The sequence below is a fragment of the Aythya ferina genome (genome assembly GCF_964211825.1).
Source record: "Aythya ferina genome assembly, chromosome: 18".
Classification (NCBI taxonomy): domain Eukaryota; kingdom Metazoa; phylum Chordata; class Aves; order Anseriformes; family Anatidae; genus Aythya; species Aythya ferina.
Window position 1 is genome coordinate 11,542,800 of NC_140317.1, and position 27,398 is coordinate 11,570,197.

The window sequence follows — 27,398 nt, forward strand, 5'->3', positions numbered from 1 at the left end:
ACAGATAATTTTGTTTTTCAATATTAGTAGGGGAAAAAGAATCTGTATAAATTAGTGTTCCCATTTCTTTGCATACACAGGCAAATAAAAGGGGATAATATATGTAAAGTGCAGCATATTCACAGTATGACAAAATTGATCAGTTTTCATTGTATTTGAATTATGTTATGACACAATACACTTAGATGTGTCATGCTGTATATTTTAAACTGTACAAAAATTGATCAATTTTGTAGCATGTAACACGTAGATTAGACATTTTTGAATATATTAGAAATACACACACCATGTTCTTTACTGAGAAAAGAAAGAATTTTGCTACAAATTTAAAATGTATATCACATTTTGCTGGAACTATTTGTGTATTGATTCTACCATATCATATATCATAGCATATCACATCATCAGGCGCTCTGTAAAAATAGGTTTCATTATTCTAATTGCACTGGCAGCTCTAATAGCAGGTTAATGTTTTTTGGGTTTTGTTTTGTTTTGTTTTGTTTTTGTGTATGTGTGTTGTGTTTTTTTTTTTTAATTCAGAATGTAAGATCAGGTGATGCAAATACAGCTTTATTTAAATTTTTGAAATGAATTTGGTTTTCATCAGGTAATACAAAGGTCCATTCAAAGAGACAATAGCACTATTTAAAGATATTGTAAGGTCTACAGGGTTTCACAGAAACCAGATTATCAAAAAGGATAATCATCTAATATGTTCAGAATAGCTGAGATTAACATTTTTTAGGGAGAATAAATTTAAAGATTAAAAAAGTCACCTGAAAATGCAGTTTACACAGAAGTTCCTTTGGAAGTAGGGGAGACATCCTTACCTAACTGAGCAGTAATTTATGCAGAAAGATGATACGTGCGAGCAAATCATTGTAATCCAAAAAAAGGCAGGTATATACCACACCAGAATTCTTTGTTCTCAAATAATATAAGAACTTTTACAAGTTTGTATACACAACAGTTAACTAAATCATTTCATTTATATTGCCTAGGAACATTTTGTTCTGTTTTACCTGCTCATATTACATAGTTGGTTTATTTTCCAAATGACAACATATTTTGAACTTTTAAAGAAATATCAAATCGAAATTTTCAATGATTTATCTCTTTTCACAATGAGAAATGTAGTTAGCTGACCTCTCCCATGAACAATTTCAACCAATGTTAGGCTGAGAAGTTTCTGAACCGGTCGGTTTTTCAATAGCAAATTCCTCCCTCGTAGTTTGTGAGGCATGTAGAATTGCGTGTATACTATTTGCTGGCAGAATTGGTTATTAGTGGTTATTAATGTTTTATTATTATTATTATTTTTGAGGGGGGGAGGCTAATATATGTTTTTGTTGTATTTTTCTTAAAGTGTCCAGATATTTTGTGGGTTGTTATTATTATTATCATTATTATAAATTATTACATTTGGGTGTATAATGATCCTTCCATTCCATGCACGGTTATGAATTTTCAATCTGTGTGGGATTAAGGCGAGTTCTGCCTGCAAAGTCAGGTTAGCAGGGAATAAATCGACCTGGTGCTGTAATTGATGGCCAAATACTGCATGCTCCTGCAATCGAATTGCAGTGGAGAACACTTCCAGTATTGCTGCTCTTGTGAAAGCATTATTTGGATACAGTGTCAAAAGTACCAGCTTGGCCCTATTATTCCGAAGCTAAATTGATCCATATGATTGGAGAATTGCCCAGATATTTTTTTTTCAAACAATCATTTTGAAATTACCATTATCAATACATTAATGCATGTTGAAGGCTTGTTGGGTCTGACATAGGAAGTGATGTAATAAGGGAACCCTTAATACTCGCAGCCCTCAAACAGGAAACATTTTCCTTGAGGAATAGTATACTTGAAAACTGCAGATTACAATTTAATATTAACCAGATTTCTACATTAAACATGATTTCCGAGAACAATTTGATTTTTCTTTTTTTCCCCCTTTTTTTCCTGCTTCTTCTCTAAATGATCAAAACTGCATCCAACCACAAGCGGCTCCTGGAATGAGCCCATGGCTGCCTGCAATTTAAATGTCAGCCCCGGCAATTGCAGAGTTACATTGGATCTCTCTGCCAGCCCTTGCCACTCACTACTTCCCCGTCAGTCCCAATCTGCCTCTGATACCCACACGTGTCAGTAAGCCTCATTTTGTTCGCCTTGCCTGGGTAGGTACGTTTTGCTTCAGGGATCTATGGAAGCATCCCCCAGGGTTTTCGTGGTAGCTCATATATAGCCAGGACCAGCTGATGGAATACTGATAATGCAGCAGCAATGAAATTCAGTTGTGTTTTTGGAGACAAATGGCAAACTTTACAGTCTCCAGTGCAGTAGGAGGGACGGAATGCGGAGAATTAACAACTGCACAAATATTTCATTTTCCGGACTGACCGAGTACTTGATTCCTCAACTGACCACTAATATTTGTAAGTATTTGTTCATGGTTTAGCAGTCCTGTTCACAAGTGGTCATGATGCCAGGCTGCTAACAAACACAGCAAACAAAAATTGCTGCCCCTGTCTCAATGAGTTTGCAAGGTGAGGGCCATCCTGCACGACACCAGGTAGCAATAGATGTGAGTAACATCGCCTGTCCTGCACTGCTCGGGTGTCTGCGTGGTACCAGGGGATGGATCCCTGCTGCTTCCTGCAAAGGTTGCTGCCAGGAAGCCCTTCAGGCTGAGCCAAGCACAACTCATTTCACCATCTCCCTCAAAAGTCAAGTCAGACCACACCATAGCAAGACGTGTTTACCAGGCCTGCAAAAATGATGGGTCTAAATATAGTGCTTGTCGAAACAGTCCTTACAGGGAGGAGGGAGAAGGGACGGTGTGGCAGGGAAGGAAGAGGTAAAGCTGAAAGTCCTCAGCTGAAACCTTCAGTTCTATTATGATTTTTTCTCTGGAATTATCTATTTGTTTTCCAGAGGCCTGCTCCTACAAAATGAAACATTTCAAAGAGACAAAGGTTTCAAAACTAAGGAAATCTCTGTGTACACCCAGATCCTGCATGCAAAGACTATTTAGTGAAGCAAAGACAAATGAAAAGGAGAACTTGTCTGCTGCTAGCTGATGGGTTGATTGGTAGCATCAGTTCTGCTGGTAGCTGCTTCTGGAAACTCACCTGCTGAAAGCCACTTTTTTTCCAGAAAGGCCTCCAAAAAACAGAAACCACAAGAGGCATCCTGCACCTGGCCTCCCTAAGCTGGTGCTCTGCAGGCTGAGGAGCACGATGGGGGAGTGGGAAAGGAGGGGCATGGCTGGGAAAGGAGAGGCACAGTTTTCTCAACGTCTGCAGACAAGGTCAGTCTCAAAGGTGAATTCCCACCACTTTGCATCAGGAGTACTTGAAAAGGGTTCGACAAAAGACATATAGCAGAGAACATTCCCCGAGATGCCTAAGGATAGAGAGTATCTACTTGAAACCGTCTGCCCCATGCTTTGAAATCCAAGCGCTTTGTTCCATGCCTGGTTTGAAATGGTCTCCTCTGTTCTCACACGGAAGACTCAGGAATATTGTCTGCCAGCCAGAACTGAAATGTAAACCAGGATCCCCAACGAGCGGAGTGACAATGTAACACTAATCCATCCCACTTCTGCTGATATGATGCACATGGAGAAGGAGGTTAACCGCACTGGTGCCTCCCGCGGTGGGCAATCACTGTAATGTAAATTGTGACCTTCGCACAATTGCTGGTTGGAAACATTTACATGGAGACTAAATCCCTCCCAGGTTGCATGATAGCACATGCTTTGTTTTCTTAGGCTGTTGTTCCCCATTTGGCACGCAGTACAAAGCCATCCAGGGGCTCTGAAATCCATGAAGCACAAGCCCGGACTACCCACACTCTGCCAGCAGAATTGACAAGCGTGCAAGAAAAAGGCTCCTTGGGCTGCCAAGTCATGCAGCTTTTGAATGAACCAGCCTCCCCATGAAAGATCCTGGCTTTCTTGATCAGCAAAATCCTGATCTGCCATGAAATTCTCTCACCCACCTTGGTCTTTGGAAAAGGAGCCCACACCGCAGCTCTGGGCCTGGACAACTGTTGTTCCATGCCAAACCCATTCTGTACTCTTCTGTAGCAATCTGTGGGCAAAGACAGCTGGTAGAGGGCAGTGAGACACCAGAGATGAAGGTGTGTTGGAAAAGGGAGCTAAAAATGGGAATGAAGAAAGGTATTGGCTGTTCTCTGCAGACTTTTGGTCACAAAACATTGTTGAAGACCTTCCAGGCAAGTGGCTTCATCCCAAGCCACTGATGCCAATTCAGGTATCAGTCCTACTAGAAACATACAGCAATACAGGAATAAACTGAAAAAGAAAGAAAAAGCTAACTTTGAATGTTATATTTCAAATCTTACCCCTAACTGATCGAGAAGGTACCAGGTCTGAGACAGCTACAGCCAGAGCATCTGCTGAGATTTACCGGTGGTTTAACTTGCTTCAATTACAATTAAAGATTCAATTAAAAAAAAAAAAATACAGTTACAAGATTCAATTACAATTAAAGATTCATTTTGAAATTCTGTTCAAAATCTGTATTCTAAGCACAAGCGATACTTGGGAGTGCTCTCTTCCCTCCCCTCTCAAATTTAGTCCCCCAGATCTGAAGGCCAAGTGCTTGTTTTGCCCCCTCTACCCACAGATTTTATATTCTTTTTTACACGAATGAATGAAACCTGAAATTCATAGACAGAAATGAGAGGTTTCATGGCCCCAAGGGACCTACCGAGAATATCTCCCATGTTTGGTTCAGACAAGGGATTCCCAAGAGAGCTTGAAAAAGTGGCTGACACCCATGGCTTCTTGCTCTAAACTGGATGCAATTTCATAATCCCTGTCTGTTCTGTTCTAGTTTTAGGTTTGTGGCTTTGGATAACCACCTATATGTGCCTGTTTTCCTTAACTAGGTGTCAGGTAACAGGCTGTTCTGAAACAGTGTGTACCAGCATGGGAACAGCAGGCTTAGAAACCGGTGCCAAAAAGTTAGGACAAATTTCTTTATCCGTGTCCTTGCTCTGGCGACAACATAGTTGTTAAATTCAGCTAATTAGAGAAGGTTGATAGAACAAATCTGTAAGTGTTGCAGTTGGACTTAGTAGATATCACGCGTGTGTACTTTCCAGATTCAAAAGAGCTTGGGGAGAGTCTGTATGTGTGATATGAGTCTCTCTTTATATTAAGCCTTTCTTGAACAAACATAAACCTCATGGGGGAAGTGCTATTTTTTTTTTATTTTTCCTGTCCCCAGAACCTCAAGATAAAATTTGAAATGCCAGGACATAAAATATCACACTTGGCTCTATTTTACCTAGTTACCAACAAAAATATTGGCATGAATTCCTCCGTTGGCATGAATTGGCACCATTTCAGCAGCTTCCGTTGAACCATGCCAATCCACCAAATGACACTCTGGCTCCACATATATTTTTAGCCAAAATACTCTGTGGCATGTGTTACTGTCTTTCTGGAACCGTTTATAGTTTCTGCAGTATCATTTACCACCATTTTCTTTAAACGTGCTTCCAAGAGAGCTGTAAACGTATACTTCTGCTGCAGGCACTGAGCACAAAGTAGGAAAAAGAAGGAAGGAAGGTCGGACCAACAGATGAGTCACTATAGAGCTAAAAAGAGTCAGATCTCAGGGCAATTCCGGAGCTTTTGATACTGGTTTTTGGCAATGCAGGGTTCAGGCATCCCAGATTATTGTGGAGAGAGTTATTGTCATGCATCAGTTTCCTGCAGAGTGATTGTACATGGATCTACTAACTGGTGCTGTGTTGCCTCATGGTGTCCTGTCTGTGTGATTCTTGGAGTCATAAAAATGGGGCAAAAAAAAAAAAAAAAAGAAGAAAAAAAAAATTAAAAAAAAAAAAAAAAAGGAAAGGAAAGGAAAAAGAGAAAAAAGAGAACCTGGTATTTCCCACTGTTATGCTGCTGTAACTCTTATCATTGTCCATGGAAGCGATTAATTAATATAAAGTTAATATATGGCAATAATCAGATCATCTCCCTCGTGAGATTTTCTGTTTTGTTGCGCTGCATCTTGTTACCTTCCTGATTTCAAGACAGGTCTCAGAATGCTGACAGGTGAGAGCAGTGTCATTTAGCAACCCCTCTGACCCCACTTTTTACTGGTATAAACGACTGTGAAAGGGAACCAGCAATAGAAAACCAACCTCTTGAACTTTTTTCATGGTGGCTTGTTCTGGATTTTGGTACACCTTTCTAAGCGTATAGTTTTCTACTGCATAACATGATCACAAAAACCCAACCAATCAGGCTTATTATCAGAATTTATTATTAATTATCAGAAGCACATCTATGTAATGCAATAGAGAAAAATTTAGTCCTATGGTCTTAAATATATGTATGACTCAGAATTCATCAAGAAAACACACCGTAACAGAGGGAAAAAGATATTCTCTCCACCCTTTTCTGTATGCCTGAAGGAAAAAGAAAGCAAATTTGTGAGGGAAACCTCAGCCCTAACACAATCTCCAAGTGATGGGAAATCCACGTCTATAAACCCTGCAGAGATGCAGAGGGAGCTGTTGATTGTGTGTCATGTTCTCATTAGCTCTTGAGCTCAGAGGAAAGGCAAGGTTTCTCAATACCAAACTTCATTACGATGAACAAAATTAGCTTGTTTTCAGCAGATTAGTTGGTTATCATCACTGGAAAGTGCTGAAACACTGCTACCCCCAACACTCCCATCCAGAATGGAGCTGCTAAATCTAATTTCTCAGTCTGGGATTGCTCATTTTGCAAGTGATGCCAGCAGGAATTATCCAGACGTGTTTTATTTGTTTATTTTTTCCCTTCCTAGGTATAACATGCTACTTTCTGGTCGTGACCAAAGATCCAAGAAATTTTCATTGCTTATAGGGAATAAAATAAAATAAAATAAAATAAAATAAAATAAAATAAAATAAAATAAAATAAAATAAAATAAAATAAAATAAAATAAAATAAAATAAAATAAAATAAAATAAAATAAAAGGACTTCCTAATTCTAACAGCACTGTAGTGTCAACAACGCAATCCCTCCCCACTGATAATCAATGAAAGACGTTGTGATTGCCCACAGCTGTATTACTCTAGGCTGGGTGCTTCTGCCAGGTTTTTGAAAGTAAGCAAAATTTGCAGGAAATCAGGAGGGGTAAGTTGGGCAGATGGTGCAGCCCTTAAGGTCAGGCTCCAGGCAAGATTGCCTCAAGACTGAGCTTGGTCAGCAGAGGGAAGGTTTCTCTTGGGACCTCTGATGTTTGTACCATGGGCAAAAGGTAAGGGACTCTATGTACCTTTTTATTTTATTTTTTTTTTCATATTGTGGCTCTGTCTCTGATAAAGCCTAGGTGCTGTCTGGCTTGCTAAGAGAATGCTTACACAGAAAAGGTGTTTTAGTGTATGCAGTGGTTTGCAGCTGGAAGTGTAGCTGGTGTTCTTGGATGTGGTGTTGGCCCTTCCAGTTTCTCTGGAGCTCTTCTACAAAGCTGTTATTTTTGTTCTGGTTGGACTCATCTGGTCATTTGAGGTTAGCCTGTTTGGTGTGTGTGTGTGTGGTTGGCTTTATCTCAGGAGCTGCTTTGGGGTCTGTACGTGAAAACGCCTATCCCCAGGTGGTGTGAGCAGAGAATGTTACAGAAGTAGAAAAGTGGCTTTATACTAGAAAATGTTTTCCGAGCTGGTCTCTGGGACTAGCAGGACTGTGTGGGGTAAAGATGGTATTACTAATACTTCCAATAAATGGTTTCAGAACCTGATTTCCTGGCAAAATGCTTTGAGAACATCAAAGGGGAATTGCTACCTGAATATATTATCTTCACTGGATCTCTCTGGTTATTGTTAATTGGGAAATCAAAGGATGTCATCTTGAATTGCTAAGTAACCCTGTGACAAAGAAGTTGTATGTCACATGGCAACTGTTCTTCCCATTTTGGTCAGATGAAATACTTAAATTTTATTTTTTGTTATTCTCTATTAGTATTTTATTTTTATTTCTTTAGTCTGAATATTTCCAGTGATTAGTACTGGTATCTCTGTCTGGTCTGGAGAAATTCTTCTTGCTGAAAACTCCTTTGGATGGTAAAGGATAACTTGGCCATTGCAGAAAGAAAGCAATACTCTTCAGGCACTCAGAGTTACTGATTTCCATCATGCTAAGGGGAAACTTGCATTTTAAAGGACTTCCCTCCACGCTCGCCCAGAGGCAGTGCTACAAAACCCAGTGCTGGAGGAGGTCCTTGTGTGCCTTCCTCGAAAGGTTGTGTGTGATATCTTGCATCTGTGACTAGTAGTTTGGGGGAGGGAAGAAAGGATTGCTTCTTGTTTTGTCTTATTTTTTTTCAATTCCATTGCATTTTTTGTTGTGTAGTGCGTAATTGCTGTTGCTTGCAAAAGCAGATGGGTGACAGATTGGTTTAGGTGACCTCACCAAAAGGCATTTTTATTCTCCTGTAATTTAATATAGCTTGCAAAAAAAAGTACCTACAACAAAGCCAAAAACCTTACACTCCTACAGCTGTTTTTCTCCTGGTCCCACCTACCATGTAGCTCAGCAATTACAATTTTTTGAGACAGTCTCCAGCAGGTCAGCTCTCCACTGATGGAGAGCTGTAATATAATGAATTTCAGAGATGCAGATTACAACATGTTCTTCTTTTGTTTGCTTAGGGTATATTTCTACTATTTTTCTGATACATGAATCATCTGATATTCTATAGCATGTTTTACCATTTGCCAACACTTATGAGGCAAGAAATAATTTCTTCTGAAAGTAGAATAACCAAAAATTATTCTTATTGTTTTATTGGCAAATAAAAATATAATTTATTAGCCAGTCAAGAGCAATAACCATTAGGAGTACTACTTCAGAATAGCCCATTAAGACTTTTTTTAATGCTCATTTTGTCTGGGCTTACGTTTTTTAATTCAAAAAAAAAAAAAAAAAATCAGACCTGGCTTTTCAAAAGTTTTTAGGTGTCTAACCCCAAGTTATTTCAATAGAAATTAGGCAATTCAGTCCCTTTGAAGATCTGGGCCTCAGCCCAAATTCTCTGCTGCTGTAAGCACATGCAGCTGCGTTGCTCTTGGTGAAGTCTGATCCCTTTTCTCAAGCTTGGGACCAGGGCCCTGGATGCAGCTGATGATCCCACTCAGACACTTCTGAAGGAAAAGGTCTTTGAGTTCTGATGTATCCAGACGTGTGTGAGGCTGAGGATTTCCCTTTGCAGGGAAGTGTGTGTGGGTGAGTGGAGAGGTAAGAGAAGGTGCAGAGCTTTGTGAATCATTTGTTCGTGTGGTCTGGCAGAAGCTGGCAGCTGTGCAAGGGTGATTAATAAGGAATCTCCAGTGCATTTGGTTCTCTAACTGAAGCGTACATTTTTTTTTCTTGTGCTTAATGCGAGGACGAGTTCTTAGCAGGCCATGTGCAGTTCAGTGGAACTGTGTCTAATCCTTCTGCAAACCTGACTCAAATTTCTAAACAAACAGGCTGCTGTTACCCTTGTCCTTGTTCTTAAGGCACCCAGGTTTGTCATCTGATAAAGATGGACTGTGAGAGGATGTAGGGTGGGAACAGAGGCTGAGCCTAGGAGGAAAATGTCTCTTTGTAGGGTTAAAGAGCAAAGTGTGCTGTAGGCAGGCTGGGACTTTGCTGGACATGCACCCTGATGTATGGAAGGAGCTGCAAGAGCTAACATGCCCTGCAAAAGGTAGAGATTCAAGTAGTGACCTTGTAGGAGTGACCTAAATGCAAACAAAAATAGGTGCACTTATTTTAAATGTTATCTTGTGCTGTGATTGATCTTGGGACTTAATGCACAGACACTTTCCCACTTTGGGTCTATAATAAACACAGGAGTCATGTGGAAAGGCAACAGCTCTGACTCCTCTTCAGAAAAGGAGAAATAAGACAGATGCTTTCCATCCCTATTAACTTCTATCCCTCTCCTCCTTCAATCTGATCAAACCTGGTGGAAGCTGAGCAAGTATTTCAGCTTGGTTCATTTGCTGAATAAGGGCTGTTGGCTGCACTGGATCCCTGGAGGATCATGAACTGCAACTTTCAGGCAGGAAAATGCTTGTGGAGAAGAACACGAGTAGGAGCATGGCCTGTAGATCGAGGGGGAGAGGCGGGAGACACGAGCTGTGCTCCAGAGGAGACACAAGGACCCATCTATCCAGCCCACTGGAATTATTCCTACCTTTCCAGTTAACTCTTTCCCTAAGGCTGGTGCTGGCCAACTCGTTTGTTTGAATTGAACAGATTCTGGGAATATTTGCTTTCCATTTCAGCTGAGGGGCATACAGCAGTTGAGCATAGGCCAGAAGGGATCTTTTTTCTCTTCTTTCTCTCTCTCTTGGTTGCCCTAAAAGTAAGAAAACAGTGAAAATAGTAAAACAAACAAGAAGAAATGATCTGCTGGGGTGGAGTTCTTCCTTTTTCCATCACAGAAATTTTTTAGCAAAACACCCTGAAAATGTTTGACATCCATTTGTGGAATCTCTATAATTAGAATTAATAAAAGGACATGTCAAGTACACCTACCTTGCAAACCACAGATGCATTTTTTTCTCCTCCTCTCAATGGCTTTAACTTGTTCTGATTGGCATCTGCAGGGAAATTATAATTAGCCCCCGATATGCATTCGGTGTGCATAATGCCTGGGTTTTTCTATAGGTATGCATATATTCCCGCACAACTCCTAGGAGGATTCCTTTAACTAAACAGCTCAAGGTATCGAGGATAGCAAAAACATTAAAATAAAAATATCTCTGCAAATTGAGTTGGTGGTCTCCAGCACATTCCCAATGGATTCTTGCCCACATCAGCAAAAGGCTGTCTGCTGCAACTGGTGCTAATTAGCACCCCAGTTGGCAGTCTCAAATGAGCGATGTGGAGCTGAATGGGCTACAGAGACAGCTGGCATCAGAAGTGGTCCCAGCAGGTCTGGGCTGAGGTGGGGGCAGGCAGCATGGAAGGAGCTCTGTGGAATGCTCCCTTCCTGCAGATTTGGAGAGAACCTGTCTCTTCTGAGGCCCTAAAAGTCTCATTCACGGCTGCACTAAGTTACTTTTTTTTTTTTCCTCTGCCCATTTTTGCCTTTTCAGTTCTTTAATTCTATCCAGAAACAGGTCACTGGTCAGAAACCTTAGTGTAAGCATCATACAAGGAAGAGATCTCCTAGGTTTGTGCTGGTGACTTCAGTTTTTTAAAACTGAAAGTTCAGTGAGAAAGGGGAGGAGGATGGAACTTAAAACTTTTTTTTTTATCCTCTGTGGCTGAGTCTGAACACTTTTTCTGGAAGTAAATGGGTGTGACTTGCCATTGTTTTCTGCTTCTGATCTTCTCAAGAAGATCAAAAGGATATCCTGTGTTCAGCTGGCTTTGCCTTAGGTGCTTCCAGTTGGAGAAGGGAGAGAAAAAGAAGCACCTACATCTGCAAACCCACATCCTTGGTGTGGTGTCACTGTTTCAGCATCTCCTGCCAGGCAGAGGTGGGGCAGTGGATGTGCATTTCCCTGCCAAGCTGCATGGCTGGAACACCCTATATTGTTGCATGAGTAATAGGAATGTATCTGCCATCACACCTTCCACCCCAAACCAAGCTGCAAACATCTTGTGGTGTTGTGGTGGGTATGAATCACTTGGCTGAGTGCTGAAATATGGCTGGGGTGGGTGGCAGCTGCCCGGCGGAGCTCCAGCCTTAGGAAAAGGGCTGCAGGAACTGCAGTGGGCTTTGCAGAATGGTCAAGATTTCTGCAATAAGATGTTGTGCAAAAGGCCTCTGCAGAGAGTAAACTCCATGGAGTCCAGCTCCTCTCTCACAGGAGGGTGAGGGGCTGAGCCTGCTGTGCCAGGATTTCAGCCTTTGGCTCCAGGCAGTCCAGTGCAGGTATTGGGAATCCCATGGTTAGGCCACAAAGCCCCCACTGCCGTACATTCCTGAATACAGCCTTAATGGTCATTATAAACACTATGTATGCCATGATATGACCAAGTCATATAAAATCAAAATGAAGTCACTATAAAATGAAATCTTGTAGTCTTTCCCTGTGTAAAGGTGGGAAATGTTTGCATGGGTCATAACTTTCATAAGGTCAATGGGAAAAGGGTCTGTGCTGGGGTCTGCCTACCCTCCTCCAGCTTGATTTTGTGGCTGGTGCTGGTACTGCTGCTCATCGGCAGGTACAGAGCTTCTAGGAGGTAGAAATCTGCGATAAATGTGTTGTGCTGTTCAAGGCAATTGGATCTATTTCATGGGGGATGATTTTTTTCTAATTACTATAAATTAACTGAGCAGATCTGTCACTCTCTGGGATGTTTATGATGTTCAAATTAAGCAGCTGCTAGGTACTTAATCTCAGTCCCATTAACACTGAAGAGCTTTTATCAATGAGATGCATGTTTTTGCAACAGCTCCTCAGACTCAAAGGCAGAGGTGTGTATTGACTTTCCCATCAAAATGTCATGTCTGAAGTGGCTCGTAAGTGCTTTATAGTCACAGACAACCAAAAAGAAACATAAGAGAAACCTACTGTCAAAAGCAACTTGGAGCAGTCCTCCTGTGGTAAATAAAGAAGATAACTATAGGGAGAGAAGCAGATGGGCAGAGTTTTTTTTTTTTTTTTTAAATCCCTAGTACTGCTTTCTTCATGTCAACACAGGCAGTTTCTGTATTAGATTTCTGTATGAAAAACCATTTTTAGAACCAGAACTGTGCCTCAGAAGTAGATTACTACTTATTTAGTGATGGGGGAAGATAGCAAAGCGACACGAGGACAACTCCATCCTTTCTGCACGTGCCTGTATGGGCAGGGCATGTTCCTCCGAGCGAGCAGTGTTACAGCGAGAACAGGGAGCTGGAATTCTCACCACTTCCGAACCCAGGGATTCCTCCAGACTTTTTCTGAAACCTGACAAGCGACTGCCTTGGTACCCAGAGCACAGGTTTGCAACCCCAATGTGTGATAAATTAGACCTTTCACTAGAAGTTTTTCCTGGCAGGAGTACTAGAACAACCCTCTGAATAGCTACTACTGCTGAATTTTAAAATCTCCCTGGTTCTTTGCTCAGCCAAAACTTAAAGTTACAGTCAACTGGAGCTTGGCGTCGTGTAATGTTCTGTAACCTTATCTTTTTATAACAATCATGTTTATTACTATTATACAGGGCATTATAGGGCCCCTCTTCAGAGCCAAGGTGCTGCGTCTGCTGCAGGATGTATAGTTTAGGTAATCATAACAGAGTTTTCAAACAGCTGTAAAACCAGCCTGGCAGTGTGGTCCTGGGGATGGACACCCAGCAGCTTGAGAGCTCTGCTCCTCTCCCACCTCTGCTGCCAGGTGGCAGCAAGCAGATTCAGCCTGCCTGTGTCCTCTTGGTCACTGCCCAGACAGTCCCGTGGTCCTTAGGGGACTTCAGAGGGGCACTCAGGCTGGTGTTTTAACCCATTTTCTAATCAAAGAGTCTGCCATCTCCTTAACCTCTTAGATCATCCTGAGCTCTTTTCCTTCCCAAATCCAATTCAGTTTGGTGGCTCAATTTACCCTGATGTGTAAAATAACTTAAAATGCAAATGTATTTTGAACTGTACTGCAAGTCATTTTCCATTTATTCTGCTGACAGAGTTCGGGCCCTATGTTTCCACTAAAATGGCTAATAAAACTCCAGATATCCAAAGCTGTTTGCAATGAGTTAACAGCTCTGGTATCACCTATATAAAGGAGCAAAAGCAAAGCAAGGATCAGACATTGCTAGCCTCTGCTGCCAGGATGCAAAAACCTGTATTTTCCTCTCAGGCCCATGGAGAAAAGTCTGCTTCCCATACCACTGCTAGGAGACTTGCAAAGTTAACAAAACCAGTATTTTTCTAGCCTTTTTGGCATCTCCATCCCAAACACCTGCAAACACCTTGAAGCTGCTAATTGGGGTTGGTTATCTAGGTGCTCCCTAGGAGGGAGACGATGCTCCTTTTGGCCATGGGTCCAAAGCCTGCTCTTAGGCTATATGAGCCTGTAGAAAATGATCTGTAGTGGTTCTTGGGTTGAGAAAAGGGGTTATTTCTGTTTGGATTTGTAAGAGTCAGGCTTAGGAAAGCAAACTTGGGTTGACTTTGCTGGGTACTTACTAAAGTAGGCTGCTGTCTTTCTGTTAGCACTGTGGTGGAGTATCCAGGCTTGGCACCTCTTTCTTCAGATGAAAATGTGTTTTTTCAGCTCTGTGTAGGGTTTGGACGTGACAAGCCGTCTTTTTTCTGGCCTTACCTCTATTTCTTAAATTTTTGTATCAAATGCTTGTTCTGATTGAAGCTTTCTTTCCAAATCTGAGTGTCAGGTTAAGTAATGGGTCTGGGCGACTTACTGTCCTCCTTATTACTGCTGTCAGCTTCTCTTCACTCGCACAGCACAAAGGCATGCATCTCCACGGGAGGAATGAGGCAGCCCTTTGGTTTTGTGGTAGTTCTTGCCTAGAAAGTGCATCGAGATATTAGTGTCTTCTGAGCCACTGAAGGCAAGAAAAAGCTGGTACTTGGGCTCACAAATGAGTTACTTCAGTTTCTTCTTAGAAACTGATACGTCATCACTTCAATGATATTATTTATGAGGGTTTTTTCCTTATTTTTCAAGCGCAGAAAAAAATGTCTTGCCATGTTTTAGGAACAAAATGAGTATTTTACACACATACCAATAGCTCTCTGGAAAGCACTTAAATTTACAAGCTGTTCGTAAATTTACTGACAGTTGGCAACACTGCATCCAACATACAGGAACCTTTTGGAAAATAGATCTATTGTAAATAATATATATTGCAGCTTAATCTGAGCGTGCTTTAGCTCAAAGTAGCTTTAACAAATGTGTTACCTAATATATTTTTTAAAAAGCTCTTTGACCTGGAAAGATGATTTCAGTATCTGAAAAGCTATAATTTAAAAAATCAGCTGCCTCTTCGGAATCAACAGCGCTTCTCAACAGAACTCCTTTGAGGGTACCTTCTTCTGGTATTAGAGTAGTCTGAATAATTCAAGTATCTTCTGTAGTAACGTGCAACTCAAATACATAACCTAAAGATTATGTCCTTGATATTTTAAGGACAGTAGTAGTTGTTTCTCTATAAACCAGCTCCTCACTGTAATGCAACTTCTGTATATATGACTAAACTGTGTGCATTTAAATGCAGTTTGGATTTGAGGAATCTTGGGTTTCTGTACATGCTGAGGTGGTATTTTATAAGGATAGTAATTGTTTTCTATTATAACTGATACTGGGTTGCAATACTTGAATTCTAGTGAATCAGAAAATCCATTGCTATTAGCCCACAACCCCAATGTTTGTGACTGCAGTAGTATTTAGTAGATGAAAAACAACTTTAAAAACTGCCCAGGTGGTAAGATCTTTGTAGCATAAAGACCTGTCTGTGAAGACGGGGGACAAGATCTTTTCCTGCAAACTGCATTTTCAATTTCACTTTAATAGTTTAAAGCTATCAAAAAGCCTCCCTCAGTGATGGTTTATATGAATCATGCAAATGAGTGCAGTCAATGTGGTCTTTTTCTGGAGTAGAAAAGCCTTTTCTTGATAATGCCTCAGGTTCTTCCAACTTCACAATGGGTCTGAATATGCCAAAGCTCTTTGTAAAGTACTGTGGGACCACGTTTTTCCTTGGGAAGCTAGTTTTTTTTTTTTTCATACTGGTGACCCTTGCATTTTCTGAAGGCACAACTGATAGCACTTCTTTTTTTTTTTTACTAGTTTCTTTACGTATTTGTATTTTGCAAGCTATAAATGCCAGTTTTGTGTCTTGGGACTGTGGCTCATCACTTCTTCATCACCTCTTTGACATGAGAAAAAAAAATCTAAGTAAACATTATCTTTTATCCCAGACAACCATTAAAAATGTCAGCTTTGCAGGTACTCCCCCTAAAGCTGATTTTCTTGAGGTCCCTGGCTGAGAGGCTCCTTCTGGGGGGGAGTCACAGGATACTTCTCAAAAGAAATGTGTTCCTATCACTGCTGCCTCAATGTTTTCTGGTGTTTGTAGCAGCCTCTTGTCAAGCTCTAAATGCAGCATGATTATTTTTGAATGTGATCAAGCACATAGCCGTTTCTTCTGGGAATACTGGCGGTATTGTTTTTAGGGAGTTGAAGTCATTTTGATCAGTATCTTAAAAAGAACACCAGCACAATAAAGAAACAACATGAACAGTTGCTAAATCATAGAGAAGTACTTATCTTTAATAGCTACAAATGCGCTTAATATTATCATTATTCAGATGCCTCAGACTATTTTAATGCCAGTATTGATTTTTTTCCTTTGTGTTACAGCTGTGGGGAAAGCCTGTGCACAAACATCAGCCCAGCACTGCCAACCCAACCTGAGAGCTCTGCTGGGCTGGCCCTCATGTGCTTGTCCTTCACAAACACGTGTGATAAGATCCCAGCCTATAGGGTTCACAATGTTTGTGACTTATCCAACATTGTCTAGGGCTCGAAGGCGATGGGAGTCTTTCCATGGATTTCATCAGGACTTGGATCCATTTAGCAGCGAATTAAAACCAGAACCTCAGCCTTGTTGCTCCCAGGCATTTGCCTTTTGAACACAAACTGCTCCTCTCGCAGGACCGGAGGTGACCTCAGCACCAGACGTGTTACACGATGGACAGAGCGCCCGGGCAGCTGCTTACAGCAGCGGCTGGAATCCTGTTTCACTTGTGTGGTCAAAGCGTGCAAGCCTTGAGGCTGGCTTAGCCCCTGTTCCCTGCTCCCACCCTGCTGCTGGGACTGGTCCCATTTGTCTCGGGGGGGGGGGGGGGGGGGGGGGGGGGGAAGTGCAGCTTCGTCCATCCCTGGGTGGATGGGGAGAGCTGCTACAGCCCCATGCAACTGAGCCATGCATGGGAAGGGCTAGGAAATGTTATATTGCTTTTGTCTAGCTATAATGAAAATAAATGAGGGCTTCAATTTAAAGTAGTTACTAAAAATTTGTTCTTTCCTCTGCCCTAATTCCAAAAGCCACTTGCAGCTAATCAGACTGAGTTGAGCATGCTCGTGCTGTGCTGTGCTAGTGTAAACAGCAGCCATCTGAGTTTCATTACAATAAGGAAATAAAATAAACACAGGGCCAGAAAACAGTAGTTTAGGCATGGCTCATTACAGCACAATGCAGTTAAAATTCTTTGTAGAGGCAGTGGGATGGGGCACAAAGGGGATTCTCTCCATGTTTCTGTCCTGAACTTTTCCCCACTGGTGCATCACAGGGAGAAGCAAAGCCCCTGCTTCTTGGCTCAGGGCTTCAGGTACCCGTGGAGCCTGAAAATGGGCTCACTGCAAAGCTGTATTTATTCCCTCACCCCCAGGCTCCTCATGTTGCTTGGGCAGAAGCTCAGGGGAAAGGTGACATTGCAGTGTAGTGCCAATGCCAGAGGTCTGGGAGCCTGTTACAGGACTGCAGAGATACCACAACCATCCGTGACTAAGGAGGTCACTGCTGCTTCTCCTGCTCTCAGCCCAGGGAGAGGGAGTGCAGGCAAAATGGGAATAGAAAAACTTGATTGAAAATCCCTAAGTGTCCAGAGTTGTTATGAGACAAGCTTTAAAAAAAAAAAAAAAAGAAATTTTATTTGTGCCTTTAAATCAAATGATTTACAGAATTAGACAAGTCTGTCTCCTTCTAGAGCACAGGGTAGGTTATTTGGAAAGGAAGAAAAACCCAGCAGCTGGTGGGATGGCACTGCAGTGAGGCTGAGAAGCAACTGGGTACAAAGCATCAGGAAATGGCAAATTTGAGACAAGCAAAACAAAGCGAAATGCAGCATCGAAACACATGTCCTGAAATTGGCATTAAATTTAATCTGTGGAAGCAGTCACCCATCCATAAAACAAAAGGCAGCTCCTCTCTGCTGCAGATGTTTATAAATGAGTGTTTTTAACAAATGTCTGTGTGTTGCGGTTCTGACTGCTGCCCTCCTGCGTGACCAGGTCTTGAGTCATGACTTTAAAGCCTTTCTTTGGAGAACGTCTTTCACATAAAAGATAAAAAGTGAAATTTGGGAAGGCTGTGTCCTGGTGTTCATGGGAGTATTGCCAACTTGGGTAGTAAAAGTGAATTAGATTTTAAATAAAGGAGATTGCTCTTTGCCCTCCGGTAGGGAATGGGGTGGAGATCTCCTCTTCCCAGGAGAGACCTGGCCATGGGAGAGTCAATAGCTTCTGTTTTATTTTCCTGTGCATTGTATTAATAAGGATCACCTTGAACAACAGCTCCAATTCTTCATCCCTTTTGCCCCATTTGCCAAAAAAAGATCAGAGCATATTTGCCACTGTTTGTTTTTCCAGTTTCTTTAATTTGGGTAATTGCTTAGTCAATTCTCAAACATATTTTGTCTTTAAAAAGCAAAAGGCAGAAAATGACAGATCACCTTCTTTTCCACACCAGCTTTGGCATGCAGGTCCCAGATTGTGCGTTCTCTCTGTGGTGCCACACCAGCCTCCCATACTTAATTAATTTCCCTTCGTTTGTGCAGCATTGCACTTAAAGAAGCAGTGTCCCATTTTGATGGTTTGGCTTTGGCTAGATTTCAAAAGTGTCACTTCTTAAATCTTCTTTCCTTGTTTTCCAACATCCCAGTGTGCTGTATGGCAAAGAGCTGGCATTTTTTAATTCCCACTACTCTCACTCTTTCTCCCCCTTCCCTGTCTCCCTATTCTCCCTAGCACTTAAGATCCAAATCAGGCTGTCTGGGAAGAAAGGATGCTTGGGATCTGGTTTCTTGACTGTCCTTGTGAAAGGGCAGCATGGTTTGGTTTAATGATACTCTCAAGGGCTTGAACATCCAAGATCTACAGTGGTCTCCTCGAGCTGGCTCTTCATGTGACAATTCAGCTGGTAAAGGGCTATTTTCCTGTTATATCAGAATTATTATATCAGGTTCCTGTGTTCATAACCTCTGCATCATTAATGATAGCTAAGGCTTAGATCCAGCACCTCGTAAGCCTTGCCCTAGATCACTCCCATTCTCCTGATCTTCCTTCCCTCCCCTCCCGAATCTTGCAGTGTTTTCCAGCCCCAAGGCAGGAGCATGGCTCTGCCTGCTTTTGCAGTGGTTCTTTATAGCTGCCCAATGCTGTTTTGTGAGTTTAAAAGCTAAACAGGGGCTCAGTGCACTAAGACAGGTGGTTTATTGACACCACACACTGAGAAGATCAGCTGCAAGCCTGTCCAAGTGTCTTGCAAACCTTGGTAAAGTGAACATTGCAACATCTGCAAGTTGCATTTAGTTCCTCATATGAAGCTTTGAGTAAAGGCTCCCACCAGCTTTGGGTCAAAAATCCTCTTGTTTTGCTGCTCCTGGCTTTTCTGGAGACACCAGGTAGCCTGATCTTGCAAGAAGAATGTAGCTGAGTCTTCAGACCTCCAAGGTTTTTACCATTTGGATAAACATCAAAGTTACCTGCAGTGAACTGGAACTCCTTGCAGCTTGAGGTAGACTCTTTGGGAACAAGTTGATGTTTCTCTCTTCAAAGTCAATAAAGAACTTGCTGAGACCCAAAATGTTTTCTACCCTACATGTATGGAGCCTTAAAATTTCAGATGTCCAGCACCACATCTGGCTATCAGGAGCTTCCAGGAGGTTTGCAGATGAAGGCTCCCATGGACAAGTGGACACAGCACACATTGAAATGCTGCATTTGGAGTCCCACAGAGACTAAGGACGAGTGTCTGCAGACTCCTACCTCCCACATCTGGCAGAATGGACCATCCACAGCTGTGGGCAGAGGTCAAGGCTGGTGCTCAAGGCTCACAACTTGACTAAATTCAATCAAAGTAGTGTCTAGTCAGAACTTATCTCCTCCCAAAACAAAACATGCAGTAGAAGAAACAAATTGTTTGACACCTCATTAGCAATTGTAAGCAGACTCCATTTTCACTCCAGGGTCTCATTGGAGTGATTTGTGAGGCAGTTTTTCCCTCCCTCTGCCTATCCCCTTAATGGTCCCCATTTTGAGGGAGTTGGAGGCAACACAAGAACAACAGTGATTATTTGTGTTCTTCTGGGACACCCGTCCTGCTGTCTGCTGCTGGAATGCCCCTCTACCTGGTGTTGTTTCTGGAACCTGAAGCTTGTTTCATGTTGCTCCTATGCATGTGTGTGGTTGTTAGGAGGGCACAGCTGGCCTAGAGCAAGATAACCAGAGCTCCGTGTCCTCTCAGAGCTGAAATGTTGATTCATGTAACCAGCTGACTGGCTGCCTGATGGAGATGTACTACTAAGCACAAGTGTGTGGGTGTTGGGTGACTGTTGTTGCTTCAGGGCTTGAGAGATGTTATTGGCTGGCTGTGTTCTCATTCTACAGAAGAGCACAACCCAAAAAGATGAAAGAAAAGGAATGAAAACCCCTCCTATAATGATCAATTTGTTCTTTCTTAATTAAATGTCCATCCTCATCACAGTTTGATCCCACCATACTTCCTCTGCAGTTCTACCTTCTTATCTTGGCTTGAGAAGCAATTTATTTTCAATTTCAAGACCTTTTTGTTCTTGCTTTTTTCTTCCAAATCCCCCATCCACCCACCCACCACAGCAGGACATGTCTCTCAGGAAACCGCTTCCATGCTCAGTAATAACTTTTGAAATGTAAGCACATCAAAAAGGACTTTGACAAACACAGTAAGACTTTTGAGGGAGCCATTTGTTGTTGTGTTGGGATTTTTTTGGTCTGCATGCTCATTTTTCAAATCCACACACACAAGCAGATAACTTATCTCAGGCAGCAGCAATGAGCCGACAGGCAGTGATTCGGAAGCCTGGCCCCAAGGGAACATTCCTGCTACAAGACAGCAGTCTGGGAGAAAGAATGAAATTGTTTCTGAGATTTAACATTTTTCTCAATTGCCAGGTAGCTATCCTGCCACTGAAAAGAAATGTTACTGTGTGCTTCTGCCTTGATTTGACTTTCTGAGAAGAATGGATTAAACTAGGACCAAAAGGGGGAGTGGTGAAAGACACCCCTTTCTTGCTTCCTCTAGCCTTGTTGTCTTTCATTAAAGTTTCACTTAAAATTTTCCCTATCATCCTTGTAAAAATATATATATATTCTTATATCAGAAAATAAAGTTGTTTTCCCTATTGGTACAGATATTAGCAATCCGCTAGTTAAGTGATATTCCAGTTCTTCAAACAAATCTGATGTTGAGATCAGTGTTCATGATTACAGTTCATCATTCCAATGGAGCCATTGATTTGTAATGTTCAAACAATCTTATCGCTCTTCAGTAACTTTAATTCTTTATGCATTCATCCAAAGGTTATTCCCTGACAGTTTAGTTTTATTTTTCTAATTTCATTATACCAGCTTTAATTCTATCATCAAAATACATTAGACATTTTAACCCTGCACATAGGAATGAATTTTCACTAGAGGTGTGTGTGGCTTGGAAAACCCGATGACCATATCTGTTTGAATTCCTTTTCCATCATTCCCTGCATTTAACAGTGTTTCATCTTGGCTGACTTCAGCCACTTAACACAGACAGGCTGAACCACTCTCCAGAGACCCCAGTGACTATGGAACAACCATAGATAACTCTTTTTGGACTAGACTCCTAGCTTTTAGCAAGCTGAAAATACAATGGAGCCTGTCTCATCTGTGTGAGTTTGAAGTTAAAATGATATCTGATGAAATTCTCTTTGAGAGGAATAAAAAAAAGTTATTTTCTCTAACATTTGTTTAATGGAATTGGGGAGTGCAATTGATTCTGATAAAAAGGGATATTGTATGATGAACAGGCTAAGAGAGCAGCTTTGAGCTGAATGAACAGCTACTAAAAGGCTGGTACAGTAGCAAAAGCAGCAATGCCATGAATATTATCCAGGGATCTAAGGCAAATGCATGTTGTATTGGATACACACTGTTGAATGTAAATCCGTAGTGCTGAAATACTGTATATTTATTATGCAAGCCAAAGCTGAAGACAGTTTCTGTTTGATGGACTCCTGGTGATGAATGGATTGTTTCATTCGAGTAAATGAACTGTCAGAAACAATGGCTACACAGTACAATTTCCCTCCCCGTCCCCAAAGGCCAGGAAAGCTCTGCAGCCAAAATAAAGTTGTATTTTTATTTTTTTTTTTTTTTTTTTTTTTTGTTAAGTCTAGTGAGATGGCAGGCTTGGGCAGAAAATTCAGAGGAACGTGTATGGATAATTTGACCTTAAAACAGCCTACATCTTTTAGCTAAAAGCAGACGGGTTGTAGGCAGATTTGTTTAAAATCGAGGTGAGATCAAGGCAAGTGTCTCTCTAGGCCAGGGAGATGCTGGAAGTCCTCACTCTGGTTGGGGCCAGAAATAGGTGTGTGTGGGGAGTCCTGCTGCCAGTGGGGATGAAGCAATGGGGTACACGGGGTCCTGGGCATGTCCCCTGTGTCCTCTGCAGGAGCTCAGGGCCTGCGAGCAGGCCCAATAGAGGCCTGGCAGCTTGTCTGGCAGAAGCAGGCCATGCTCCTGCAGGGCTTTAGTTATACCCAGGAAGGTTAGCCCTAAATGAAATCTTCTAATTTCTCATGTTTTAGAGGCCAATAGCTTTCTCAAGAAGTGATGAGTCAGAGAAACCCTGAGCTATGTGCATTCATGTGAGCACTTGTAATGAGCAAAGCCTTTGAAAGTAAATAAAAAGCATACTGCAAACTGCAGGTGGTTTGAGATACCTGCGAAAGAGAAATGTTCCTGGAAGCAGCTTTTTGCAGCTCAAGAAATAAGGGAGTGCACGATGTAACTTCTCAACGTTTTTTATTTAATAGAACCTTCCTGAAATAATTTGCAAGATGTATCTTTAAGGGGAAAAATATAAGAGCAATTTTGGGTTTTCATTTCAGGGTACTAGTTCCTTCTCTGAACATGGTGTGCTTAGAAGAGGGCTCTTTCAGGCAGATTCTTCCTATTAAAGGGCTGGTCTTTGCTAAAGGACAGACAGAAAATGCCATACCAGGTAGTAAATATCCCCATCTTGTTCAGAACTTCTGCCAGTCCTTATTGTAACAATGGGAGGCTTTGGATTATACTAACAAATTAACAGTACCTTTTAGAAAATAGTAACAGATAACTCCTGTTGTAACTTCCCAGTAAAACAGCTTGATTCTATCTATACCATTTGCTCAGGAAGCCTGGGTATTTAATTTATGACCTGGGGTCCTTTCTGAGCTCAGGCAAAACAACATGCAGGACTGGTAGTGGGAATCATGACGGTTCTTTGTTTGCTTTCCACATATCCACACTTCTTCAGAGCAAAAAATCTTATCCCACTTCAGTGAAGACCCCCTGAAGTTCTTGGATTTGGCCAGATTTTGTTTTCTGCTAAATTAACACAAGCAAAAAAAAAAAAAAAAAAAAAATCAATCTGTGAATTACACAGGAAAAAAAGCCTGATTTGGATACTCCTGGGTCAGAGTTGAAGGCGCTCTCAGCTGTCGTGCTCAGAGAGGTTTTATTGACTCCGGCTGCTTCCGCACCATCTCTGCTCCAGGCTATCACAAACTGACAATTATCTGGGATCAGTGATTTTTTTTTTTTTTTTTTTCCCTTCTCCTTCAAACAGTTAGCTGGGTGCATCTCTTTTTCCTTTCTGCTCAGCTTTTAGAAAAGAGAATTTCTGTTTGCTGAAAACTGATAGCCCAGGTTTTTCCCCTGGATGTACTGCTGAGTAATGAATTTCTGCACATCTGGGCATCCCAGTTGTGCTATGGATGCACACCCTACAGGCTTTCTGTGATTAAGGGAAGGTGGAGGAAGGCTTGGTGTGCCCTTAAAACACGGGCTGAAAGCTCATGGAAAACAGGGAGTAACTAATTTCAGAAAAAAAATGATCTCAATGTCTTACACACCTGTTCATGATGCAAGCTTTGGTGTCAGAAATGAATTTGGCAGTTAAAAAATAATAATAATTCTGTATGTTTTCAAAGTAGTCCAAAGACCACACAAGTCGTTGTTATTAGATGCCAATTCTAATTAACTTGATGTTACTTAACAGTCTACTGGTGAGTGATTTAGGCATTAACAGACAGTCATTGGCAAATTTGGTATCATGCAGTACTGTCCTGCAGCCTGGAGCATGTGCACACACCATGTCCTCCTGGCTGTGCCCTGCGAAAGGGGCCACTCAACCTTTCTCCAGCTCCAGCATGGATCTAAGCATGGTCCTCAGCCTGGCCTTCACTGCTTTAGGGTGTGAACAGGAACTCATAGCATCCCTGTGTTCATGTGAGAGACTGGGGAGAGGGATATGATCCACCCGTTGGTTCCCAAGATAGCTTCACCGTAGAGCCTAGTGCTGTAAATCAAGGCTGGCTGACATAAAGCATGGGCAGGTACAAGCAGAGAGCTTTCTAGACTGAAAAACACACTCATCTCTGGGAAAGCTTTTCACTGCCAGCAGTGTGAGTTCTCCTGTTTGTGCCAGTCAGCAGCACCCTGGCTGGGGTGGGACTTTTCGAGCAGCTCCTTGAACTCAAACATCAGGAAGGAGGCATCAAGAAGACAAACGAAGAAAGCAAATAAAGAAGAGCAGTTTGTAAGATGCCCTGGCAGATTTATGACTTCACCTGCTTCCCTGCCAGGCTTACATGTTAGTCATCTGCTGCTGCCCAAGGGGTGCGGCTGGAGGGGCCGTGCTCCCCCCAGCATCTGCCTGGGCAGAGTGCTCAGATGCGAGCACCTTGGTTTTTTCCAGCACAGCTCCTTGGGTCATACGTGAGCTGCTGCTGCCTGTAAACAAGCTGCTTCACCAGTGATTTACTGACCCTTGGGCTTCACCCTGCCTGCTGTAGGAGAAGAAAAAAGGCTGCAGCATGTGGCAGGACATGAAGGCAGCCCTCTGGCTGTTTCTTGAGCAGGAGTGGAGGAGTGAGGTGCTTTTAGCCCCTGCCTCGGGCAGTGAAATGTTCTGGTCAGCTGGGGATATGCTGCTTCCATGGGTGATAGAGCACTGAGCAAGCAAATGGTGCTGGGTAGAGCAAGGAGTGCGTCTGCCCCCAGAGACCTGGTGAGGGAACAGTTCTGTAGTGCTCCCAGAGCATGGTGTCCTTCATTGGGACACAATGTGTGTGTTTCCAAAAAAAAGAAAAAAAAAAATCAAGGTATGGGCACTGCTGACAAACTGTCTCATTTGAGTAAAGGATAGGGTCAAGTCCAACCTCTACTTCAGCTTTTCCTTTTTCTCTTCAACTGTCTGCAGTTCTTGCCTGCTCGTTTGGCTGAGGTTAGGGCAGGCTGTATCAGCCAATATTTGTACTGAGTCTAGGAATGTTGATGCTTTGCTTTCAGCAGTAATAATCCCATTCCTTCACTTGTTTTGTGCCTATAACACTTCTACAGGAACTGTTACAAGGGGCTTTGACTCAGTTGTGACTATCACTTCAATAAAACACTGACATTACAACAAGCAAGGAAACCTCTCCCATTTGGGACCCTTTAGAGATCAACCTTTTTTTTTTTTTAGAACCCCATGAAGAGTCCTGCTCTTAGGACTAGAAGAGACCCAAGAGAATTGGCTGAATTTCTGTGTAACTAAAGTGGTGACTTGACAAAATTTAGGGGACACACGACATTAGGAAACCCTAGAAGACCTACACCCAGAAATAGGCTGGGAATCTTTGCGTGATACAGAGCTTGCTTTCCTTTCTATCACCAGAAGCCAGCCGAGTCTTTTATATAACGATTCCTCAATTCAGAGCTGCTGTTCTCTGCCCAGGGCTTGATTAAATATTGTATCCCTGTGTGAAAGCTGAGAGAATGCCCATTTGTGTGCACTAGTGTCTAAATATTTGCCTGTGATCTGCTCGAGGATGCAGTGCTGCAGGGAACTGAGAGCTGCCAAGTCAGCAGACTGCAGCCCTTTGCTGAGAGCCACACAACTGCTTGCCAGGGTGGGACAAACACGCAGCCTGTGGTGATGAGCATGGTGGTAGCACGGTGCCCTTCCTGAGGGAGACAGCAGCCCCTGGGAGGGCTCAGCTGTCACCTCACTGCCAGAGATGGTTTGTGCTCCCAGGACTTCAAACAAATCCCCTGTGCAAGCAGAGCTTAAAACGAAGTAAACCATGGAGCATCCATCTAGCTCCCCATCAACACAAGTGACTGCAATTTTCTTCATAGGATTTTCAAAGCTTAGCCCTAGCAGGGGCATTTTAATGATGGGAAGAAAAGCACGGTGAGGCAGACCATGTCTTTTTTCCACCCTTGCCATGTGGCTTTATAGGATGCTGTATCTCCACTCCAGGGTTCCTCTCCATTTGCTGTCACAGCCTCCTCAAAATGAATTCCTGCTCGCTGCAGGCTCCAGGCTTCCAGGCACATCTGTGTGACATGCAGAGGCATAGCCAGCCCTCAGCAGCAAGCCCAGCAAGGTCGTATCCTGTCTCTGCAGTCAGCAGAGCCTGAGGGCAAGAGCCTGCGGCACTGCGAGCAGCCGTGGTGCTGCATCCTGCTGCTGCTGGGAAGGGTGAGGGCATCAGCAGAGACTGAAGCCCTTTTAATATCAGCCCTCCTGACATATAGCTAGTGGAAACATCCCTTCATCTGACCCTGGAGGACCACCCAGGGGTTATTTAATCCTACAGTCCATCTTCTGAAACCCGCTGTAACAAGGTGTGTTAACCTCTGAGGTGGATTTGCAATTGCGGCCGGGGCTAATGACTGCAAGCTCATCTCCCTTGTGACCTTCCTCCTCACACATTGAGGCTTTCATTGGGCTCCTAATATATATATTGCAGTTAAATGTCACTGGCATAAAGAGGAGGGACACCACCTCTCTAAAACAAAATAAATAGATTGCGTTGGCATCGCTTAGGTTTTTCCCCAGCCATTTTAAAATAAGATGTTTTTTTGGAAAGCCTCTACCCGGATTAATTCATGTCTTCATCAACAGAGCAAATTTGTCTTTAAGAAAGAGAGCACAGTGAGCAAGAAAAATATTGTGGTCCAGCAAATGACATAGAGGTTTGCAGGGTAATTACAGCACCTCTGGTCCTTTGGCTATTTGAGAGGAAAGGGGGATGCTTGGTGGAGTTCATCAGAGCTTAAGGTAGTTCCACTGAAATGCTTTTCCTTTGGTCTCCTTTCCTTGCTGCAACTGTCCTATAATTTCCCTTTTTCCCCCTCTACTTTCCCTCGCTGTGGAAGAAACATCCCAAAGTAAAGTTTTTATCTGATCTTCTGAAATTGTAGCACTTTGTTTAAGAAAACACCAAAGCCAGTTCCTGGTGGTGCATCAGAAGGTCCTCTTGGCTGGATATTTCAGCCCCATTTTTACCTGCATCTACTGCAGCCCAAACCTATACAGAAGGCATTTATCTGATATGCAGGCAGCCAAGTCTTCTCTCCCTGGATTCAAATT

General features: G+C 42.4%; 1 protein-coding gene and 1 long non-coding RNA gene across 2 annotated transcripts in view; one reads left to right on the forward strand and one right to left on the reverse strand.

Moving 5' to 3' along the window:
- The window catches only part of LOC311421055 (uncharacterized protein), a 44,210-nt gene extending 39,424 nt beyond the window's left edge, over positions 1–4,786 (reverse strand). The window contains exons 1-2 of the mRNA XM_084492581.1: positions 4,737–4,786; positions 4,003–4,094 (exon numbers count right to left, since the gene is read on the reverse strand). Coding sequence (XP_084348707.1) covers positions 4,003–4,073 — 71 coding nt within the window. The 5' untranslated portion in view covers positions 4,074–4,094; positions 4,737–4,786. The remainder of the gene's footprint in view (positions 1–4,002; positions 4,095–4,736) is intronic.
- A 2,387-nt stretch (positions 4,787–7,173) lies between these two features.
- On the forward strand, positions 7,174–27,325 carry LOC311420944. Its single transcript, XR_014684626.1, has 2 exons — positions 7,174–7,293; positions 25,503–27,325. It is a non-coding gene; the product is annotated as an uncharacterized lncRNA (long non-coding RNA).
- Positions 27,326–27,398: the final 73 nt, after the last annotated feature.